The sequence below is a fragment of the Aphelocoma coerulescens genome (genome assembly GCF_041296385.1).
Source record: "Aphelocoma coerulescens isolate FSJ_1873_10779 chromosome Z unlocalized genomic scaffold, UR_Acoe_1.0 ChrZ, whole genome shotgun sequence".
In the NCBI taxonomy this organism is placed as follows: domain Eukaryota; kingdom Metazoa; phylum Chordata; class Aves; order Passeriformes; family Corvidae; genus Aphelocoma; species Aphelocoma coerulescens.
Genome location: NW_027184085.1, coordinates 43,269,601 through 43,289,487, shown reverse-complemented (window position 1 = coordinate 43,289,487; position 19,887 = coordinate 43,269,601). Strand labels below are relative to the sequence as shown.

The following is a 19,887-nucleotide window of genomic DNA, read 5'->3' as shown; positions in this document are numbered from 1 at the left end:
ACAGAGGATTTCTCAGAGGGTCAAAAAATATGAAGATGTTTTTATACAAATTAAGTTAGCTAATGAGAAGATTGGTTTAGATATGTAATTGCCCAAGGTTCTTTTCTCCCAGAAGGCAACTGGGTTTTGGGATCATAGCATGTTTCTCCTCCAAACAAGCTTTGTTAACTTAGTCAGAGGAAACTACCTTTTGAATTTGTGGTGATTTGGAATGTTGTTCTTTTTCTTGTGCTGATGACAGGTAAAATTATGAGTGTGGATATCCCAATGAATTTCTAAAAAATTTAAGAAGTAATTCAACTGTTGATTTTCAGAAAATTAAGTCCATTGCAATAGAATCAACACAAAATGTAAACTGGGGATTACACATGTTGTATTTTTCTTGTGTGGGACTCTTCTGGTATTATATTGAAGTAACTGAGATGAACAATGATTCATAGGGCAAATTGTTATTGGGATATTGCACAAACCTTTATGAGATGGAAATAAACAGATATTTTCTCAACAAGTAGACTAACAAGTAAACACAGTTTCTTGAAGCAAGTGTTTGCACATTTGAATTTCCCTTCCTCTTGTCTACGTTTCCACTTCACCAATGAAGGTTTTGACTCTCTGAGGCATACTTCTGGATTAGATTTGTTGCTTCCTGCTGGCTAATGTCTTCTGTGGAAACACTGTAATAGCGAGTTCTTAGAGTGCAGTGTTACAGGCATGGAAAGATAGTAAAATGATGCTTGTCTTATGTTGGCATCAGTTTGGTGCCCTGCTAATCTGCAGAAACTCAGGTAGTGACTGTTTCTGGTTTTGATTTTTAGATAACCATTTTCAGTTAAAACAACAGCTATAAGAATATTTGATTCTATCTAAACTGTTTGCTAAAAGGCATTTTCCAATAAAATGCAATCTCTAAACACAATTCCTCTAAAAACTTGTCAGATTGGTTTTGGGCATAAATACAGTATACTAAAAGTTTCTAAATTTGATAACAGCTAGTGTTGCAGATACAAAAAAATAGCAGAAAATTAAGGTGCCATCAGATCTTTTTACTGTTGCAGAGGAACTCAGTGGCATGAATACAAATCATGACCGGTAAGGAATCAGACAAACATCTATGCAATAAAGACCACAAACCAAAATGAAGTGAAAGAACAAATTTTCCATCCAACTTAGAAAAATACCAAAGACAGATTTATTTACTTTTCTTTCCTAATATGAAAGCTATCTATCATTAATACAAAGAGCTCTGAGTTTTCCTCCAAGCTTTGCCCCTAGGGACAAAGGTTTAGACCAGCCCTACGCATTAAGAGATATGATAGAAATAGTGAATTGGGCAGACTATCCATGTCCAGTGAGGGTTAATGCCAGAAATACTGAAGCTGAATGCTTAGGGCCAGTTACCAGTGAACAGGCAGCCAAAGAAGTTGCACAGAACACAGGCAGCAGCACAGCAGAAGTAAACTGAAGAAGTCTCTTTCCCTGTACTTCCTCATCTGAATCCATTCATCTGGCATACCTCCTCTTATCCAGACTGTCTCTCTGTTGTAGTCTTACACAGCTGCCCTTAGCCTAACTAGCCGGTAAAAGTTTGTTGAGAATCATAGTGAACCTCCTCATGCTGAGCTGTGTGCTGCTGTGTCTGGACTCCATGGGCACTCAATGCTGCTAATTCAAACCTAGTTCAAGTACCTGTGGGATGCAGAACAGGAGCCCTTGAGGCTTAAGCCATGTTGGCAGGGTTAGTCATTGTTAGTCTTTGTCTTTTGCTTGTTTCTTGTATTTTGTTGAGTCGCAGTTATTGAAAAAACGCACTTGCAGCAGTTCCAAATCAACACTGTAGGTTATTCACTTGTTGGTGAGAGGAAGGTTTCTGATCAGTCAAGGCAAACAGGAATCCAAAAATCCCAGAGCCTGTCACTTATGATATGTCCTAAAGCTGACATGCATTTTTGGAAACAGGTGTCTCCACAAGAAAGCTGAAACTAGGGCATAGTCCCTGACTACTGCCATGTAGGATGCAATATAGAACCTATGTATAGGTTCTGCTCTGTACATAGCAGAGTACAGTCAGTCTTGCAGATGGAAGTGTAGGAAGCATGCTGAGAGGATGAAATCAGTTAAGGTTAGAAAGATGAGTTTTGTAACATTTTTTTAACACCTGGGTTTTTTAACATTTCAGCACTACACACAGTCTAGTTGCATATTGGTGAAAAGTGTTATGTTTTAAGTAACTGAATACTTTATGAGTAATTACCATTTTAAAATTCTGTTGACTGAGGTTACCCATACATAGATATGTACGCCAGTGATTTTTTCAAATGTTCATCACTAGTGTAATTAATTTGCTTGGTTGTGAATGTTACTGGTCTTGGTGCCATGGGGAATTCAGAGTTGGAGGAGGGCAGTTGAATGACAGACTGGATGGTGAGAAACAATTACAGAAACTTTCTCCCAGCAAAGGCATAACTGTAGTCTGTTAAATTTCCTAGGTCTTAAATATTCTCTGACATATCTCCAAGCTTGATGCTAGACAAAATTTGCAAAAACAGCAAAAGCACTGTAAACTTTGAGTTTTGCTCTCTGAATTTGACACTGATTGTGCTGTAATCAAACCTCTCCTGATGGGAGAGAGTTTTTAAAGTCCTTGCTAGGAGTTCCAGAGACAAACGGGGACTCAGCTTTCGCTGCTTCTTGATAGTTGTTTATTAAGTCTTATTAGGGAAACAGTCACTAACGTGATCCAGACATAGCACAAAGCAGAGAATGCAGGAGAAAGCTGGATTATCAAGATGACACAGCCTTTCTAAAGGTAAATCAACCAGTGGTTGCTAAAAACGTACATTATTTTTATTTTTCTGCCAATTATTTAGTAACACAGCCAGGAACTGTGGAATTCTTTGTCCAATCATCCCAAACTACTTTTACTGCAGAATATGGAGTAGTAGAAGAAGAAGAAGAAAGTTTGAAGAACAACAACAATCCTCCATTTTGATGTTTTTTGCTTTTATCTATTTCCTACATTAACAAACCCAAAACCTCTAAATTTTTCACCCTGTGACAATCTCACGTAGTAGTCTATCACCTAATTTATACTAGTGTAGTTTCTAGTTCTTGTCTGATAGCAGGCAGTTTTTTCCATGGACAGAGGTCAAAAGCTGTGTTGTTCAGGGGGGTGAAACCCCTCAAAACAGGCAGAGAAATATTCTCTGCACTCTGGGTTCCCACAGAATTGATATGCCCCACTGAACAAAAGGTACTCTAAACACATCCTATGTAAAGAAAAGATAATTTTTTTCAGTAAGATGGCTGACATTCAGAGAACTAGACTCATCTTTTAATCTGCAGGAGATTTCCAATGTCTAACCTAATCTAAGTCATTCACATAAAATTTACAATGCATACAATTTTGCATCCTTACAACATTCTCTTTTACAGCAAGATCATGATATTAATAATTCACAGACTCGCATAGAGAGGAACACCTCATACAGTGAGAGCAGGATCCTGATTTAAGTGCTTTTGTGGAAAAGCTAGCCAAAGAGATCTCACTCAATTATAATTCCTGGACTTTTGTTTCTTTTGAAAGAAAAGTACTATAGCTCAGATGTGTAGTCAGTAGCTGCAAATGCCTCAGTAGCTCCATTGTTCATATGGGGCTTCTGAACATTGATGTAGAAATGCAAAAGTTCCCTAGGAAGTGATATGCATACAATAGTCCAGTGTATCTAGTATACAAATACCTTTAATACACAAGATTTTTTTTTAAATCATTAGAAAATTTTGACTTCTACAGCCTACAGAATAAAATTTGCTTTTGCCAGTGAGTTGCATGTCCATAAGTACAGCAAAAGAGAACCTAATTAATTGTGAATTCCAATAAATGTAAAAAAAAGAAGCAAAACAAGTAAACAGAATTTAGTTTACCTCATATGTCATAAAACATCAAATTAATTATGCATGCTTGGTGCAGTTTCTCAGAAAAGCAGAATGTGGGACTGCAATACATGTGTTCAGTCATCAAGTCCATACATTGCTATTACAACCCTCAACTTTATTCTTCTTATATGAAATACAGTTCTAAAAATTACTGAGCTTCATGTTTCCAGCAAAACTCTTAAGATGCAGTCCTATCTTAGCTTGCCTCTTGTTTTACTGAGTTGGAGTTGGTCTCACTCCAGTGAGACCAGAGAGATAAGTTTTCACATCGAGATATGCAAACCTTTGTTTTCAAGTGATGTTGTAACTCAAACACAAAATAACTAGGTTACAACACATCAGATTGTTTTATTTTCCAGTGCTTTATTTAAAGTGTTTAAAGCTTAATTAATCTCAACAGTAGTAGGGTGACAGAGAATAAATCTCTCTGAATGGACTCTTGATGGCAGTTTCATAATCACTGAGCTTTTAGTTAGCAACACTTACCATTCTTTAAAAACAAGTCTTTTCTTCATTAAAAAATTGATCAAGGATTTGATGCAGGCAACTCCATTTTTTTCTTTATTTTAATGTATTTTTACTTTGAAGTAGTTAGCCAATGCATTTAGAGACCTGCAAGTAATGGGAAAAAGATATTTTCTGTTTTGTTTTTCAGATTATACTGCAGAGATCACTTACTGCTTTCTTACTAAGTACATGTTAACAGATTGTCTAGGAAGCAGTAGGGCCTTTGAGTGTGTTTAGGAAAATGGGAAGGTTAATTTTTATGTCTACGTACAGTTTCAGAAGTTTACAATGAAATCTATGTAAATGTTAGAGCTGGGAAAATCTATGACTTTCTGTATTGAACTTCCATTAGCCTCTGGATGTTCTAGTTCAAGGAATTTTTGAAGCTGAAACATGTTGCTCATTTGATGGGCAGGATAATTTTGTGGATTTGTTGGTAGTGTTGGTGTGGTTGGTGTGGTGTGGTTGTCTTTGATATTATTTATTTGTATTATAGTTTATTTATGTAATAGTTCTAAATAAAAAATAAATGTGGATATTTAAGATAGTATTAAAGGTGCAGTCATTCCTCAGTTACTAAAGAAATCAACTCTTTCAGTTAGTGGCCGTCTTGAAATACCTCTGAGGTTAGATGCCATTTTTTCTTATATTGTAATAATAACTATTAGTTTAGACACATATCTAATTCCTATTGCACATTACATTTCAGATTTAGTTGTTCTCTTTCTCATCTAGTTATCATGTGATCCTTGTTCTTAACATATGTTTAAATCCCAATGGATTCAGCTCCAAGCTCAATCTCTGAATTTGGTTCTTGACTTGAGTAAGGGGTCCTGTAATATGCCACAGTACCATCCACAGACCCTTGTAATTTCATATCCCTTCTGTGAAAATGCAATGAGACTTGGTCATTTGCTACAGATTATACTGGTTCATCACCAGGTATATCTTTAATTTTATTTTCTTTTCTGTGTTTAGTTTCAACTTAACCTGAGATATTTAAAGTCCTCTTCCAAAGGAATTTAAACTATAGAGAGACTTACTATTTGTAAGAACTTTAACATTACACTGAATAGCATTTATAATATTTATGTTTTGACCAGGAACTTCAGTTTTCCTCATAGACAAAATTCCTGCTTCCATCAGAAAAAGGCATTCCAAAGTAAGGACAAAAGAATCTCATATATTATACAGTTCATATTTACTATGTGTTAAAGAAAACAGACAGAAATTGCAAGTTAATTATCACAGTAATTTGCATTTGTCTTGTGAGTAGTGTGTACTTTCTAACTTCATGTGTGGATCCTTCACTTAATCATGCCAGATGCAAAAGTGAAAAATCAGTGAAGCCTCAGCGAAAGACTGCCATGGTACACAAGAGATATCTTGCCAAGGATGGGGCAGGGTGGTGAGACACAAAGCAGAGGACAGATGTGGGCATGGCTTACTTAAGATTAGGCAAAAATTCTTTCACCAGGATAAAATTTACCATTTTTTCTAATCAGATTGTAGGAGATAAAAGCATGAGTGATTTAGTGACCCTCTCAGTGCATTGAACAGTGAATTATGTTTTGTGTCACTTTATTCATTGAAATTGTTGAAAAACTGAATCAGCTCCAAGCAACTGTAAGCACTTAAAAATGTCTTCCATTGTCTTCTGGATTTTATAACTTCACTACTCATCTTTTACAGGGTTTTTTGTATAAAAAATGTAAAATCATGTGGGTTGGAGCTGTAAATAATCATGCATAAATAATAAATTACTCTATATGCTATAATACCAGTATATACTCTGGATTAGTTTGTATAAAGTATTGTTCCTCACTTAATGTATCCTGCATACAATTAAATTTTAAAAAGAAAAAAAGATAAAGTGTGTTGTCACACATTACAAATTAAAGCATCCAAAATATATGGCTGTAAAATACCTGTTTTCTAGCTAGCCATCCATTGCTAATGTTAGTCTTGTGTTCAGCTCTGGGTAGATATGCTTGTGTAAAATATTTTTATGCCTTCAGAAGAAGTATTTGCAAAGTTTTGCATGAATAGTCAACTTTGTATAGTGTTGTGGCCAGTGTGTTTTAGTGGAAATGTTTTCAGAACAAGAGAGACAGGTAGCTCCTTGCAACTAATGCATCCGTTTCTATGTCCTGTAACTATATGATGGGGGGGGGGGGGGTGGAGGGAATTAGAATGTAAAAGGTATAATGGAATTAGATTGTAAAAAATGCATTTTTTTGAAGAATGGGATTGGTGGTCAGTGATATGAGTCCTTTAACTGAGGAGGAAACTAAAAGAGCTCCGTATTTGTGGAGAGAACTGCAGATGATCTATTCAACTGCATCTAAGTTGTTGAAATACAAGGAAAAGTGCTCCACAAATGTCAGCAGAAAAGAAGAGAGAGATAGGGCCAAGTCTCACTCTTCATTTAAATGCCTTTGGGAGGACTTTCAGTTTGAATCCATTTCATAGCTCCCTTTTGTGACATTTAAGTGGCAACAAGTTTTTTTTGTAGTTTTGTTTTGAGTCCATACTAAAGTTTTTATGTTTGCAAGATGATAGTACCCTACCCTGAATAAAACATCAGCTAAGTCTTGCTTTACTCAGAGTGCTCAAGCAGGAGCTAAGGCTGCATTCTCAATTACCTTGCAACTTGCAGACTTTTCAAAGGTTGTTTTGGATTATATGCACCCTGGAAGAAGAAAGACCTGACTGATTGTCTCAGTCTATTCAGCTTGCTTTCATTGAACTCAGACTTCCAGAGAAGTTCATCCCAACAAACTCAAAGAATTTATGAACTGAAAACAGTTTGCAAGAACATTGAGACATGAACTTGAAGAAAGTTGTGCATCAGGTGTGCCACTGATCAGTTAACACTGACTCTTACTGGGGCACCATAAACACTTGGATTAGGTGTGATAATACAGCATGAAACAACATAGCCTTAGTTGTACCAATGTAGACAAAATGCAGGATGATCATCTGCAGATAAAAATAGGGATTTTAAATCAAATTATTTTACCTGAAAAGAGGTATGGTGGAAGACCCTTCTCAAGATAGCTTTTCCTTTGTTCTCATTTATCAAAAGATGCTAGCTAAGCTGTGCATCCATGTCTGGTCAGTGTTTTCTGTATAAAGGAACAGTTGGCTATTCAATTCACATTTCCCAGAAGATGTGCTAGTAGTGTCTGCTATAAGCAGCCTCAAGATCAGTGACTTTCTTACAGCGCATCTCTCGGTGACAAAAAGTATAATTTCACAAAAAAATCTTAAATGGCACAAACTGCAAAAACTTTGGCCATAGAGTATTATGCTAAAAAACAAAAACAGACTAATACCACTTTCAGTCCCACTAGCTGGCCCTTGTTTCACATAAAAGAGAGAGAGCCCCATTAAAAAATGGGGAAAAAAGGTCCTAAATATTTTCTTTAAGTGGGATCTCAGCAACAGTTAAATATTCACTTCCCTATCACTTTTAAGTTGAGCGTATCATAAAAACATGAGGAACGTTTTACAGGAATTACACAGGTTGCAGAAAATGAGGAAATGTTTTACTGTGCTGAAACCCTGTGTATCAAGGAACAATTTTATGTTTCTATAGCACAGTGTCATTTCCACAATGTTAGTATAATAAAATAAGTTGCAAAAAAAAAGCAAGACAGTCTTGTTTTCGTCATAGTTTGTTGCAGGAACAAAAATAGGTCTAAATAATGTATTATAGGGTGAGAATGATGTGAGCGATTTCACACTGGATTGTTGCATATGGGATGGTAGCAACCGTCTTCCAGGAAGAAGGCACCAGAAATTAAATTACAGGAGAATCAGCTTAGTAAGATATCAAGGCTGGAATTTTTTTAAGACCAGGAAAAGCATCAGTGATATGAGTAGATCAAACCAGTAAGGGGAATTGATGTTACACAATCGTTGGAAACATATTCAGGAAAAAACATGATTTGATGGCATGAGACAGGAGGTGAATTCAAAGGCGTTGCAATGTGTGTAGATGTACAGAACATGGGGGCAGCTGTAGCAGCTACACATTTTATGAATGTGATGAGAACTGAAATCCCAATGTCAAGAAGGCAAGAAGAGAGATAAGCACCTGGGTGAATATTTTCACTAGTCGGACATAATTCTTAATTAATGCTAGTATAAATTTTACTCTGTGATGCTAATATATTTTGATCCAAGTGTATAGAGTTGTAGGCTTGTAGTATTCTAAAATACCTTAAAATGAACTCACATGGCACAGCAGTGGAAGCAGTTCTGACAGCTAATTGTATCATCTTGTGTTCCAGGGCTGCATTTAGTCGTCATATTTTTTATGGGGAGAGTCAAATTTTTTCAGAGGTGGAATCAGAGACAAGAGAGAGTTGTAAACATACAGCATTTGCATTGAAGTAGGAGTGCAATAAATATTTTTTGCTTTTTTGTTTTTTCTATTTAGAAATAACAGAGGACATTAAATCTTGACATATGCACTCAAGTTTGAAGGCCAGCACAATTTTTTTAAGGTTACAGAAGTGCTGTCAAATTTCCATTTAGAAAATAAAAGCTACCTCAGAATTGATCTTGAAAACTAGAGTAATTTAAAAGCCCCTGTATAGTTCCCATGGAAGTCTAAAACCTACACTTACATCAGCATTTTCATAAACATGCTATTTCTGTGCACTATGCTTCCTACTTCCTTAAGCGAGGGCCCATTACATCAAATGATAAGACTGCTTAAAAAAATACTTTAAAAGAAAATGTTGGGGTGTTTTAATGTCTTCCAGACATTTAATATATTTTTAAATTTACCAAACCTTTCCATATGTTTTTTTAATAAAAATATGCTTAAAATAGTGATTAAATTAAAAAAAAAAAAAAAAAAGGTAATTTAAACGACTGGCAGCAGCAAGAAAGTATCTGAGAGCAAAACTGTAACAAATTATTAGAAAGAGTTGTCTTCATCAAATGAGGTAAGTTTCTGTTTCTTAATGGTAGCAAGTATTCATATTGTGATTTCTTATACTATGGTATTCTTGGAAAACTAAAATTTCACTTGCCTTTTTGGCAGAGGTATCTCCCTTTGAATTCAGACTAGAAGCTGTTGTTCCTGCTTTCCCTTTTAAAGTCATACCCCAGCAGAAGCTTCAGTATGTAAGCCTCCAAAACATTTTGCACAATTATACTAGGCTATGAAATGAACTTGTTCTCTCTTTTTGTTAAGGTTAACTCTTTCTTAATACTTGTCGTAGTAAATCTATGCCTTCTATTTCTTACAAATTTTTGAATGGACAAATACCAGATATAAATCATCCAGCACTAATCAGGCTGCTCAAGCATGGAAGATTTGTTCCCATGTGTCAGGTGTTTAATTTCTAAAAAAATGTTCCAGAAAGAAAAATGGAGGTCTCATAAAGCTTTTTTCCTGTTATCTGTTTTTACAATGGGACATTTATTTTTAAATGATCTGAAGAATAATTTGTCTCTTTAAAGAACTTCACAGAGAATTTTTGCTTTCAAGAACCCCTCTATTGTCAATCTTTTGTGTGGCACTATTAAACACAGATAACCACTTACATATTCCAGATGTTCACAGTGTTCCCACTTGCTTCCTGACAGTTTCGAGAGCTATTATATGCCCTGAAATAAGATTAGTTTCCAGCAACTGAACAGAACTTGACTCAAACTGAAAACAATAAGGAAGAGAATATGTTTTAGGAAAGGCTAGTTCTGTATGTATGCTGTATAGAACAGTATTACTTCTTCTTCTATCTTTGAAAGAACATCTTCTGTGGAGAGTAATGAAATGCACAAGGGTCAGAATTCTCTGACCAGGTTCTATTATGTATTCCACATGAGGAGGGTTTAATGTTTCAAACAAAATGTACTCGTCTGAAGACATTTGATGTTACGTGGGATTTTGATTTAGCAGGATGATACGGCAGCATACTGAAATCAGTGCAAGCCATTGTATAGCCATTACAATATACAGTGGGATCACAGTACAAATCTCAGTCTCACTATTGGCCCTCATATGCTCACTGTCATGATGCTGAACATCCCCCAGTGCTGGGAAGGAACATGTGAGTTAAAGTCAGCTCAAGCCCATTGCTCTGTTCACAGTTCATTTTGTCAGTTGTTCAGTTTTTATACAGCCCTTTTGGGCTGAGCTACATATGCACGTACCCCTTGCTGGGGTGGCTAACTCAAGAAGCCATTCGCACTCTTTTGATTAACTCAGGGATAAATATTTACACAAGCAGTTAATCCACTGAACTGATACAGGCATTTATCTAAAGCCAACTCTCCAGTCCCTCTTGAGTTCAGTTTTTTTTGCAGCAGCTGTTGTCAGTCACTCCCTACATTCTTTGTTCAGTTTCATAAGTACATCACCCTTGCCCACCACATCTCTTTTAAGGGTTTACTGACCAAGAACCAAAAGGTTGTTTTTTTTTTTTAATAAACAGGTTTATTTAAGAAAAGCAGATGTGGAAAAGAAAAAAGGAAGATGGACTAAATAACAATAAAAAGAGCAGAAAAAGAAAAGTGTATATATTTATGTACACAGAAGCATAGAGATAGTCGAATAAGTTGCAGCCATCATAACGTGCACCTTGGAGCACTATACAAATATAGGTGTCAGTCTGGACTAGTGGTGTATATGATCACAAAGGTACAGAAGGGAAGTGTATGCTTTGTTTTATGTATTTCCAAGTCATTGTGATGATCCATTCCTAGCAATCTTTCCTTAGCTTCTGTGCTGAAAAGCCTGAAAGACTGCAAAGCAACATTGTGACATTGCCTACCTTGAAAGAAAATGTAATTGTAAAACAAGTTGGAAAACAGAAAGCAAGTTCTTAAAATTACCTCCTGTGGTGTACTGCACTATTCACTGTCATCATCTCATCATTTTGTAGCATAACAAAGGGTTTTGTTAGTGTACATAAGCAGTTTTGTGGTAGGAAGCAGGCCCAAACTCATTATCGGGGGCATGTGATAATCATTCACAGTAAGCAGTGTATCTGTCATGTCTGTCCAATGCATCAGTGAAAAGCATATCCTCAAGATTAACTTATTTATGTATGTACTTGGTAAAAGCTGTTCTCATGCTAAGCTTCTAACCTGTTGCCAGCTCTTTAAGTAACAAGCTTTCCCTTTACTAAGAGAGCCTCATTCAGTTTTGTTGCCAAATAAGTGAGGTGTCTTCAAAGTCACATCTTACTTAATTGTATACAGCAGTTCCATGAAGATTTCATAAGGCAGTCTTATAATTTACCAGATAATTTAAGGACTGAAAGTGCTTATTGCATAGGTCCTAAAAATAGACATTTCTACTTCTGTCCAAAAGTTTAATTTTTATATGTAGCTCAAGATTCTTATTAATTTTCTATGCCATGCAAAGCAAACATCTAGAAAAATTGTTCATGAAAATTATGCCATGAGGAAGTTAAAGTAATGGATCAAACTATTTCAATTTCTTAGAAGATTTAGTTACTTCTTAGAAAGGTTACATTTAGTTTTTCTTTCATGTTGGTAGTATGAGAAAATATGAAGCAAAGAAAATTTTTATTACATATAACTTCATATCCAATTTTTCATATTTTCTTCTGAGTAGAATGATTTAGGACCTCTTCAACACTAATTATATACAAGCTATTCAAGTTGGGTTTTTTTTTTTCTTTCTAGATTACAGAAGGAAGGTCAAATGAGGAGAAAAGGAAGTTGTGACTTTCCCAAATTTATGGCTTTCTGCTTTTCATTTAACATTATGCAGTTTTCTTTTCCATTTGAGTCTTTTCCTGTTCATGCATATTTTTATGGAAAAGTTTTCCACTTGGTGATGTTGCCTTTAATAAAAAAAAGGGCAATTAAAAGACTTTAAAAGTATACTGACTGTACTTAGTGACCATGTTACAGTGTTTTATAGCTTTAAATATTTTCCTTTAAATTTTTAAGAATTTTTTGTATGTGACTTATAAGTTAAAAAGAAGACATGGGAATTACTTGTCAGTTTTTACATTAGAAGAAGGTATCCTTGAGTTCAGAGCTGCCTTGCTTCATAAATTATTTGGAGTAGTGGTGGCCTGCATATGCATTCATATGATTTGAAGCATTCTGGATAGTTCAGTATAAAACTGACAAGAAGAATGGTTCACAGATATCAAGATACTGAAAGGGAAGTGAAAGAGAAGATGGAAGTATAGACAAACTAATGCATATTAAGGAAAAAAATTAGTCTTTAGCCTATATGTATGAAATCATGGGCTTTGCTGCCACTCAGGAAAGAGATCAGAGAATGATAAGGGGCATTTCTCCAAAAATCACTGAATTTTTAGGTTGGAAGGCACCTCTGGAAATCATCCAGTCCAATCGCCCTGCAAAAAGCAGGTTCACCTGGAGCAGGTGACCAAGAAACATGTCCAGGTGGGGTGTAAATGTCTCCAGAGAGGGGGAGACTCCATGACCTCCCTGGGCAGCCTGTTCCAGTGCTCTGACAACCTCAATAGAAAGAAGTTTTTCCTCATGTTGAGGTGGAATTTCTTGTGTTTTGGTTTATAGCCATTGATCCTTGTCCAGCAGTTGAGCACCACTAAAAAAGTCTGGCACCATCCTCTTGAAACCCACCCTTGAGATACTTATATTCAGTAATGAGATCCCTTCTCAGTCTTCTCTTCTCCAGACTAAACAGGCCCAGCTCTTGCAGTGTCTCCTCATAAGAGAGATGCTCCAGATCCCAAATCATCTTTGTGGCCTCTGCTAGACCCTCTGCAGTAGCTCCTTGTCTTTCTTGTACTGAGGAGCCCAGAACTGAACACAGTACCCCAGACGTGGGCAAATAGAAGGGGCAGGATCACCTTCCTCAACCTGCTGGCCACATTCTTTGCAATGCACCCCAGGATCCCATTGGCCCTCATGATCAGCTGAGTAAACGGAACGTTAGGACTGACTAGGAAAGAATAAAAAACCCCAGAAAAATCATGATGTTGCTCCTCTATTGACCCATGCTACTACAGTCTTTTTGACTATAACCACTTTTGTCTGAAAGACTGTAGTAGAACAGGAGTAAGTGAGGTGTGCAGTGGGCTGTAAAATGTCAAATAGGTGTAGATGGCTTCTGCCTGAGGAGTTACTAAATTTGCTATATCTTCTCAGTTGGTCATTGCAATTGCTGACAGAGGTCTGGGAAGGCGTAAATGACTTTGAATAGATGAACAGAGTTTTGTATTTGAGTTAGAGTACTCCCTCTGCAATCTTCATAAGAAGAGAAATATGTACTGTTGTGGGCAACTACACTCTGGAGTTAGTTGCCATCACACGGTATGGACCCAAGTAGATGCAGGTAAGAAGGAATACCCAAATTCAGAGGATAAGTACTTTGCTGACTATTAAAGTTGACAGTTGAGATGCAGCCAGCCTTTAGCTCAGGGCATCCCTACATCCCTTGTCAGCCAAGGCCAGGAATGGGCAGTGGGGAAAATTTACTTATTGTCTCCTCTGTGTATTCATCTTGGAAGAAATTTTTTCCACGTGGGCTTCATTTTAGAAGAAAATTAGTATCTTCCAGCACTTCTGCCATCCCATCCCTATATTAGCATCTCAGTTGCCTGTGGACACTTCAGAAATTACAAGAACTAAGAACCTAAAAATGTATAAACACACATTCAGAATTTATTTTTGCATCTATGGCATACACATACGCTCTCCATTTTTAGACTTTTTCCCTGCTCTTAGGATTCAAGTGCGGCAATTTGTTTCAAGATGTACAAGTAAGCTTAATAGTCTATTCTGAAACACAAAATCACATACTTACTAGTACCTAAAAATTAGTGTAGTTATTGATGCTCTCCTGAAAGCATGGATTTTCTAAGATGTACATAAAACATAAAATAACAAAAGACATGAAAAAAATTTAAGTTACATTTGGGAAAAATGCAACAGAAACTGATTTGAAGACATTTTTTCTGATGTCTTGCATTGATGTGTATTTGTTAAGATGAAGACACACACGTATAGGTATATTTGTCCTCACTGTTATATGTCCCACTTTAAAAGAGAAAAATAAATATTCCTGGGCTTTGCATTTTGCATTTGAGATTTCTGATTGTTAGCTGTCTTGTTTTGATTACTAACATGTTTAAGAGCTGCTGATTCACAGACAACTGACAAGACTTGTTTTTCCTGGAAGTCATCTGTGACTCTCTTCAGAACATCTTGTGCTAATTAGACTTTGAAGTGTCGGCTTGGTGGAAAACTTTTTTCTTAAGAACACTTGCTTCTTAAGAAAAGCATCTGGTCTGCTAAAAAATATAATTTTTTAGATTAGTAATAAAGTGCAGTTAAATAATGGGTTTTTTTATGCTGACAAGCCCATTGATTTGCCAGTTCATTTAAAATATATTTTAAGTACTTTTTACTGTAAAATATTTATTTGTGAATCAAAAGCCAGATGTACTTGGGCTTTAAATTATGTTTTTATTGTGGTGGCTTGTGAGTTTTGTGCATCACTGATAATTCAAATGATCATGCTATTGGAAGTTATGAATAAACACATAGCTAACACCATGACAAAAAAAACTTTAATGTGTTGTGAAACCAAGGAAGTTCAGAGGAGAAGAAATTTAAGAAGGAAAAGAAATTTAAGAGGAAAAGAAATTTAGTAAGTAATTTGGGTGATTAGACTTATAGAATATTAGCTCTATTTTTACTGTGGCTCACTGTAAAAGGAAAAGTAAGAACCATTTTCTAGCCTTTTAGAATGCATTATTAGAGTCATACCTATTTGTTTTATGGTCTCTGTAAGGAAGACCAATGTTTGTAAGTTTGACTGCATACTCTTAATGTGACTCTGTTTGGAGTTTTTTTACTGTGGAGTTTTTGTTCCTGGGGGGAATGCTGACAACAGCCTTTTTAACACAGGTAGTGTATTTATGTTACAGGCAACTGGCCATGAATGAGTAGGTAAAGCTAACAGACTTTTTCAGATACTTTAGCTGGTGAAGTGTTAAGTGTAACATCCCTGTCAGCTGAACTAGCACTTTTCAACAGAGAGGGTGTAGATGTGTACCTACTTTGAAAGAACAAGAAGGTTGGCGATTTGAAGAGAATGTTCATTAGCAAACAAGAACATTTATCATAGTTTGTAGAATGAAATGCTCATGTCTGTGGGTAGTACTAATAGCAGGAATAATAAACTACTGCTATCACTTGGGAAAAGTTCTTCTTTTCTGAAGCAGCATGTATTTAATTTGAATATTTCCATGTTTGATAAGAAAATGTAGTCCCTTATGTGGGTCTTCGTAGGCATAAAGCTAAAGCTTTACTCTTTTAATTGATGTGGCATGTATTTTCTTCTGAATTAACTTGAGAAAAAGTTATCCGCAGAGGGAAGTAATTTGAATATATTGCATTTGACATGTATTCAGTCAAGATTTTTTTTGTTTCAGAACATAGGTTTTATAGATAAATAATTGGATCCTTCCTTATATTTTCAGTGAGATGAAGTTACTGATTTCTAGCCAACACTTTTCAAATACTAAGTGTTTTAATTTGAAACAGTGTGTTGAGGCTATGGGGTTCACTAGAAATATCTTAATCATAACAAGGGAGCAATTGTTCATTGATTTTTTTGTTTTGGGGGTTGGTTTTTTCTTTTTTCTTTTTTTTTTTTTTTAATGTGGATTTAACCTTGGAGCAGTTCCAGATGTGTTAATAAACTACAGGAAGCTGCAGTGAACATAAATATATTTAAAGAAGGAATTCTGTCTCTTAACTAATACACAGACAACTAAGCAAGAGCAGCTGCTGAAGTCAGTTTCTTCTTCACTGCATGTGAAATTCATAATCAAAGACAAGACATGAAACTAGTTCACAGCTAGTAGTTGGCTGATTTACACCCCATAGCTGCTGTTGAATGTGGCTGGCACACATGAGGTTGACTTTGTTTTGTAGGGGAGAAGTCATAAAGCATTAATCGCTTTTGATGCTTTCAGAAATTTCTAGAATCAGTAATCTAAGTTAATCTCAATGAAATTTAAATCTTGTGTTTTGTCTGCCATATTTATAAAGCTCAAACATAATCAATTTTCTTCAAAGAATTCCAAGGAAGAAAATAACTTTTTCTGATATATGAGGATATATATGAGCATTATGTGAGTGTTATATGATCAATATATGAGTATTATTGAAAGTTTGTAATACTGCTGACTGCCTCTTTTGCAGAACAGGTATAAAACTTGAAACATTCATAATTCTTTGGGAGTAGACGGGGGGGCAGTCAGGATAGTGGACAGCAGCTGGTAGTACTCATGTTATTTTATGGAAAACCTGCCATTTTAGAGGTCAGAAGAAAGTTAGGGGACTACTTTTCCCTTCAGAAAACTAGAGATTATCATACAGTTTTCTGTTAGTACTGAGCATCACCAGGAAGAGGGAAGTTTGGGAATTCTCTCTCTGTAGATTCTGGCAAGTAAGTTTTATCCAACTGAGAATAGCCATCAACACTGTCATGACTGAGCTCGATGGCAACTAAACGCCGCATAGCTCCTTGCTCTCTCCCCACACAGTGAAATGGGAGGAGAGAATTGCAAGGATAAGAGTGAGATAAAAATAGTTTTGTAATTGAAATAAAAATAACAGTAATAATGATAGTAATAATAATGAAAAGGAAAATAACAGAGATAAGTAAAAGCTAAGAAAGACAAATGATGCTGCTGAAAACAATTGCTCATCAGCAACCAACCAAAGCCTGGCCAGTCCCTGAGCATCAGCCCCCTGGCAACCACCTCCCTAGTGTGTTTGCTGAGCACAGCGCTGCATGGTGTGGAATATCCTGCTCAGCTGGGGTCATCTGTGTTGGCCGTGCCCTCTCCCAGTCTCTTGCCCAGCCCCAGCTGTCCTGGTGGTGGGGTGGTGTGAGGAGGAGGAAAGGCCTGGAATCTGTATAACCACTGCTCAGCAACAAGTAGCACCTCCCTGGTTATCCACACTGTTTTCACACAAAACCAAAACATAGTTCCTTACCAGCTACTCTGAAGGCAATTAACTCTATCACAACCAAAACTAGTGCAACAAGAAAGGTATTTTGGAATGTTTTGCATTATAGTAAAGGATCACTCCCAGCGCTTCAAAATGCAGTACTGGGTTTTGTCTTTGGCAACAGTGATTTTTCTATTTTGTTGGAGCACTTCTTAAGTTTGCTGATGATGGCTGAAGTTCACTAATGTTCACTTCTTGTATTGTTACCAGCTGTACTACTTCAAACTCCAGCATTAAAAGTCTTTCTATCTTTTTCAGTTTGGTTATCAAATCTTAAAAGAAGTTGCATACAGTTGTGGAACTACAAGGCACAAAATGATTTTAGAAATATTCTTGTTTTTATTTCAGCCATTGGAGCATAACATTTTTGAAATAAAACATTACATTTGAGCATTTCTTCTCTTATTTTTATTCAAGTTCGTGTCAGTGACACCTACATTTAGCATAAGGTCTCATTTGAAGGACTACTTTTTTTTTCCCTTTTGCTTTTTTTTTTGTATCCCAGATGGCTATTCCCTCTTTTGGAAACAATTACTAAAAGTTGAAATAATCTGCCTTATTCAAATTTAATTTGTCATTGTTTTGTTCAGTCCTGGACAACATTTTTTTGTCAAAAGTTCTGTGTCCAAAAGCTTTCAGCCAGTTCTTTTGAGGGCAACACTGCCAGAATAGTGATCGGGTTACTTCTTGTGGGTGAGATGTTGTGCTCACAGACTGACAAATACTTGGACTGTAAGAAGAATGACTTATCTTATTAACTTGGAATGATAATTATGACTAAATTTCAAATATTATTTCAAATATTCAAATCTCAAACATTTCAAACTTGACCTTTATGTGCAAATATCCAGCAAACATGCTGAACTGGAGGGCACCATTCAACTGAAAGGAAGTTCCTGGGAAGAAGGCCAAACACTTGAAACTGTGTTTTGGTTGCTTACTCCACATTTTCAAACGACGTGTGATGACAATTGTCCCTGCTAAATGTGTTTGTGGTCTAAAACCCAAATTAAGCTGTGCGTTCCTCAAGCTTTTACAGTTATAGACACTCTACTTTTAAAAGCTGAACTTGAACTCAAAACCCTACCACTGAAGCTTCTTTGGGTTTTTTGGAAACTAAGGTGTTATGTAGTAGAGGCATTATAGCCTCCACAACAAATATGTTTGACAGGCTGCACTCTCCTTCTGGGACATCTGACTCTTCTAAACATTTTTAAAACCACTAACAGGCTGAATGCTTTGTCAGTACTTAGCAGTGATAAATGTAGGGACGCAGCTCTGTGCTTTGCACTCTGTTCTTCTAAGTCTGTCAGAGGAAGCACCTGTTCAAACTTGTGCTCTATTGTTGTAGACATCTATTTTCATTTACAGCAGTACTGACATTCATACATGTGTTGTATCACATCTCATTAAGGTACCGAGCAGTGCTTTTAAGGAATGCATTTTCTATACATTGCAGTCCATGTAATCATTACTGTGAGGTAATATTACCACTGGTTGCAAAATGAGTAGGTAAACCTTTGTCCTATCTGTTTATATACTAGGATGACTCTGACCACAACAAGACTGTGTTTCAGTCTTGTTTGGGTGTAATTATCCTGTAATATGTAAAGTTAGTGATAACTAAAAATAATTGAATGTGGTGGTTGTATTTCCTAGGTATAGCATACCTGAGTGGAATGTGCAGTGAAAAACGAAAATGTATAATTGCAGAGGACAACGGTCTGAATCTCGCTTTTACAATTGCCCATGAAATGGGTCACAAGTAAGTATGTGGATATTAAATTCTAGTATTTGTTTGCACGTAATACTAGTACAATTTGACTAATCTGGTTGTGTGCTTCAATATTTTCTTTTTTTCTGTAAGGAGGGGATTTAAATGAAATGAAAAATTTGGAAAATAGTGTTTCTGTTAATAATAATAATAATAATAATAATAATAATAATAATAATAATAATACCATGTATCTTTATATAGTATGTAGCTTAAGAAAATGTTTACAACTTGAAGTAATACAAAAATCTTTATAGCTACAAAATAAATAGATTAACTGGAAAGAGTGCCATTGTGTAGAGGAAAAACAGGTACCCCAGGATGTTTTTACTTCTCTGACTGTGGTGTTGTGTAACAGACCCAACTCCAGCAATTGCTGCCAACAAACATTTTAATGAGATCATAAGTTGGAAGAATCCTTATTTAGTTTGGCTTTCTCAGGATAGATCCCATTAAAGTGTAGATAAGTCATTGGTCATTGCAATATTAATACTGTTTTTCTTCGCAGAAGAAGAGAAGGATGGCAAAATGAAGGTGAAGGAAACTGTCCTTCACAATTGGGCTGCATGTTTTAACTCATTCAGTGTCAGATATTTTAACCCAAAGTGAAAAATTCTCATTTTGCAATAATAAAATCTGTTAATAAAAGT

At 36.0% G+C, this 19,887-nt stretch overlaps 1 protein-coding gene across 1 annotated transcript in view; it reads left to right on the top strand.

Moving 5' to 3' along the window:
• The window catches only part of ADAMTS19 (ADAM metallopeptidase with thrombospondin type 1 motif 19), a 135,718-nt gene that overhangs the window by 51,614 nt on the left and 64,217 nt on the right, over window positions 1–19,887 (top strand). The window contains exon 8 of the mRNA XM_069002224.1: window positions 19,123–19,228. Coding sequence (XP_068858325.1) covers window positions 19,123–19,228 — 106 coding nt within the window. The remainder of the gene's footprint in view (window positions 1–19,122; window positions 19,229–19,887) is intronic.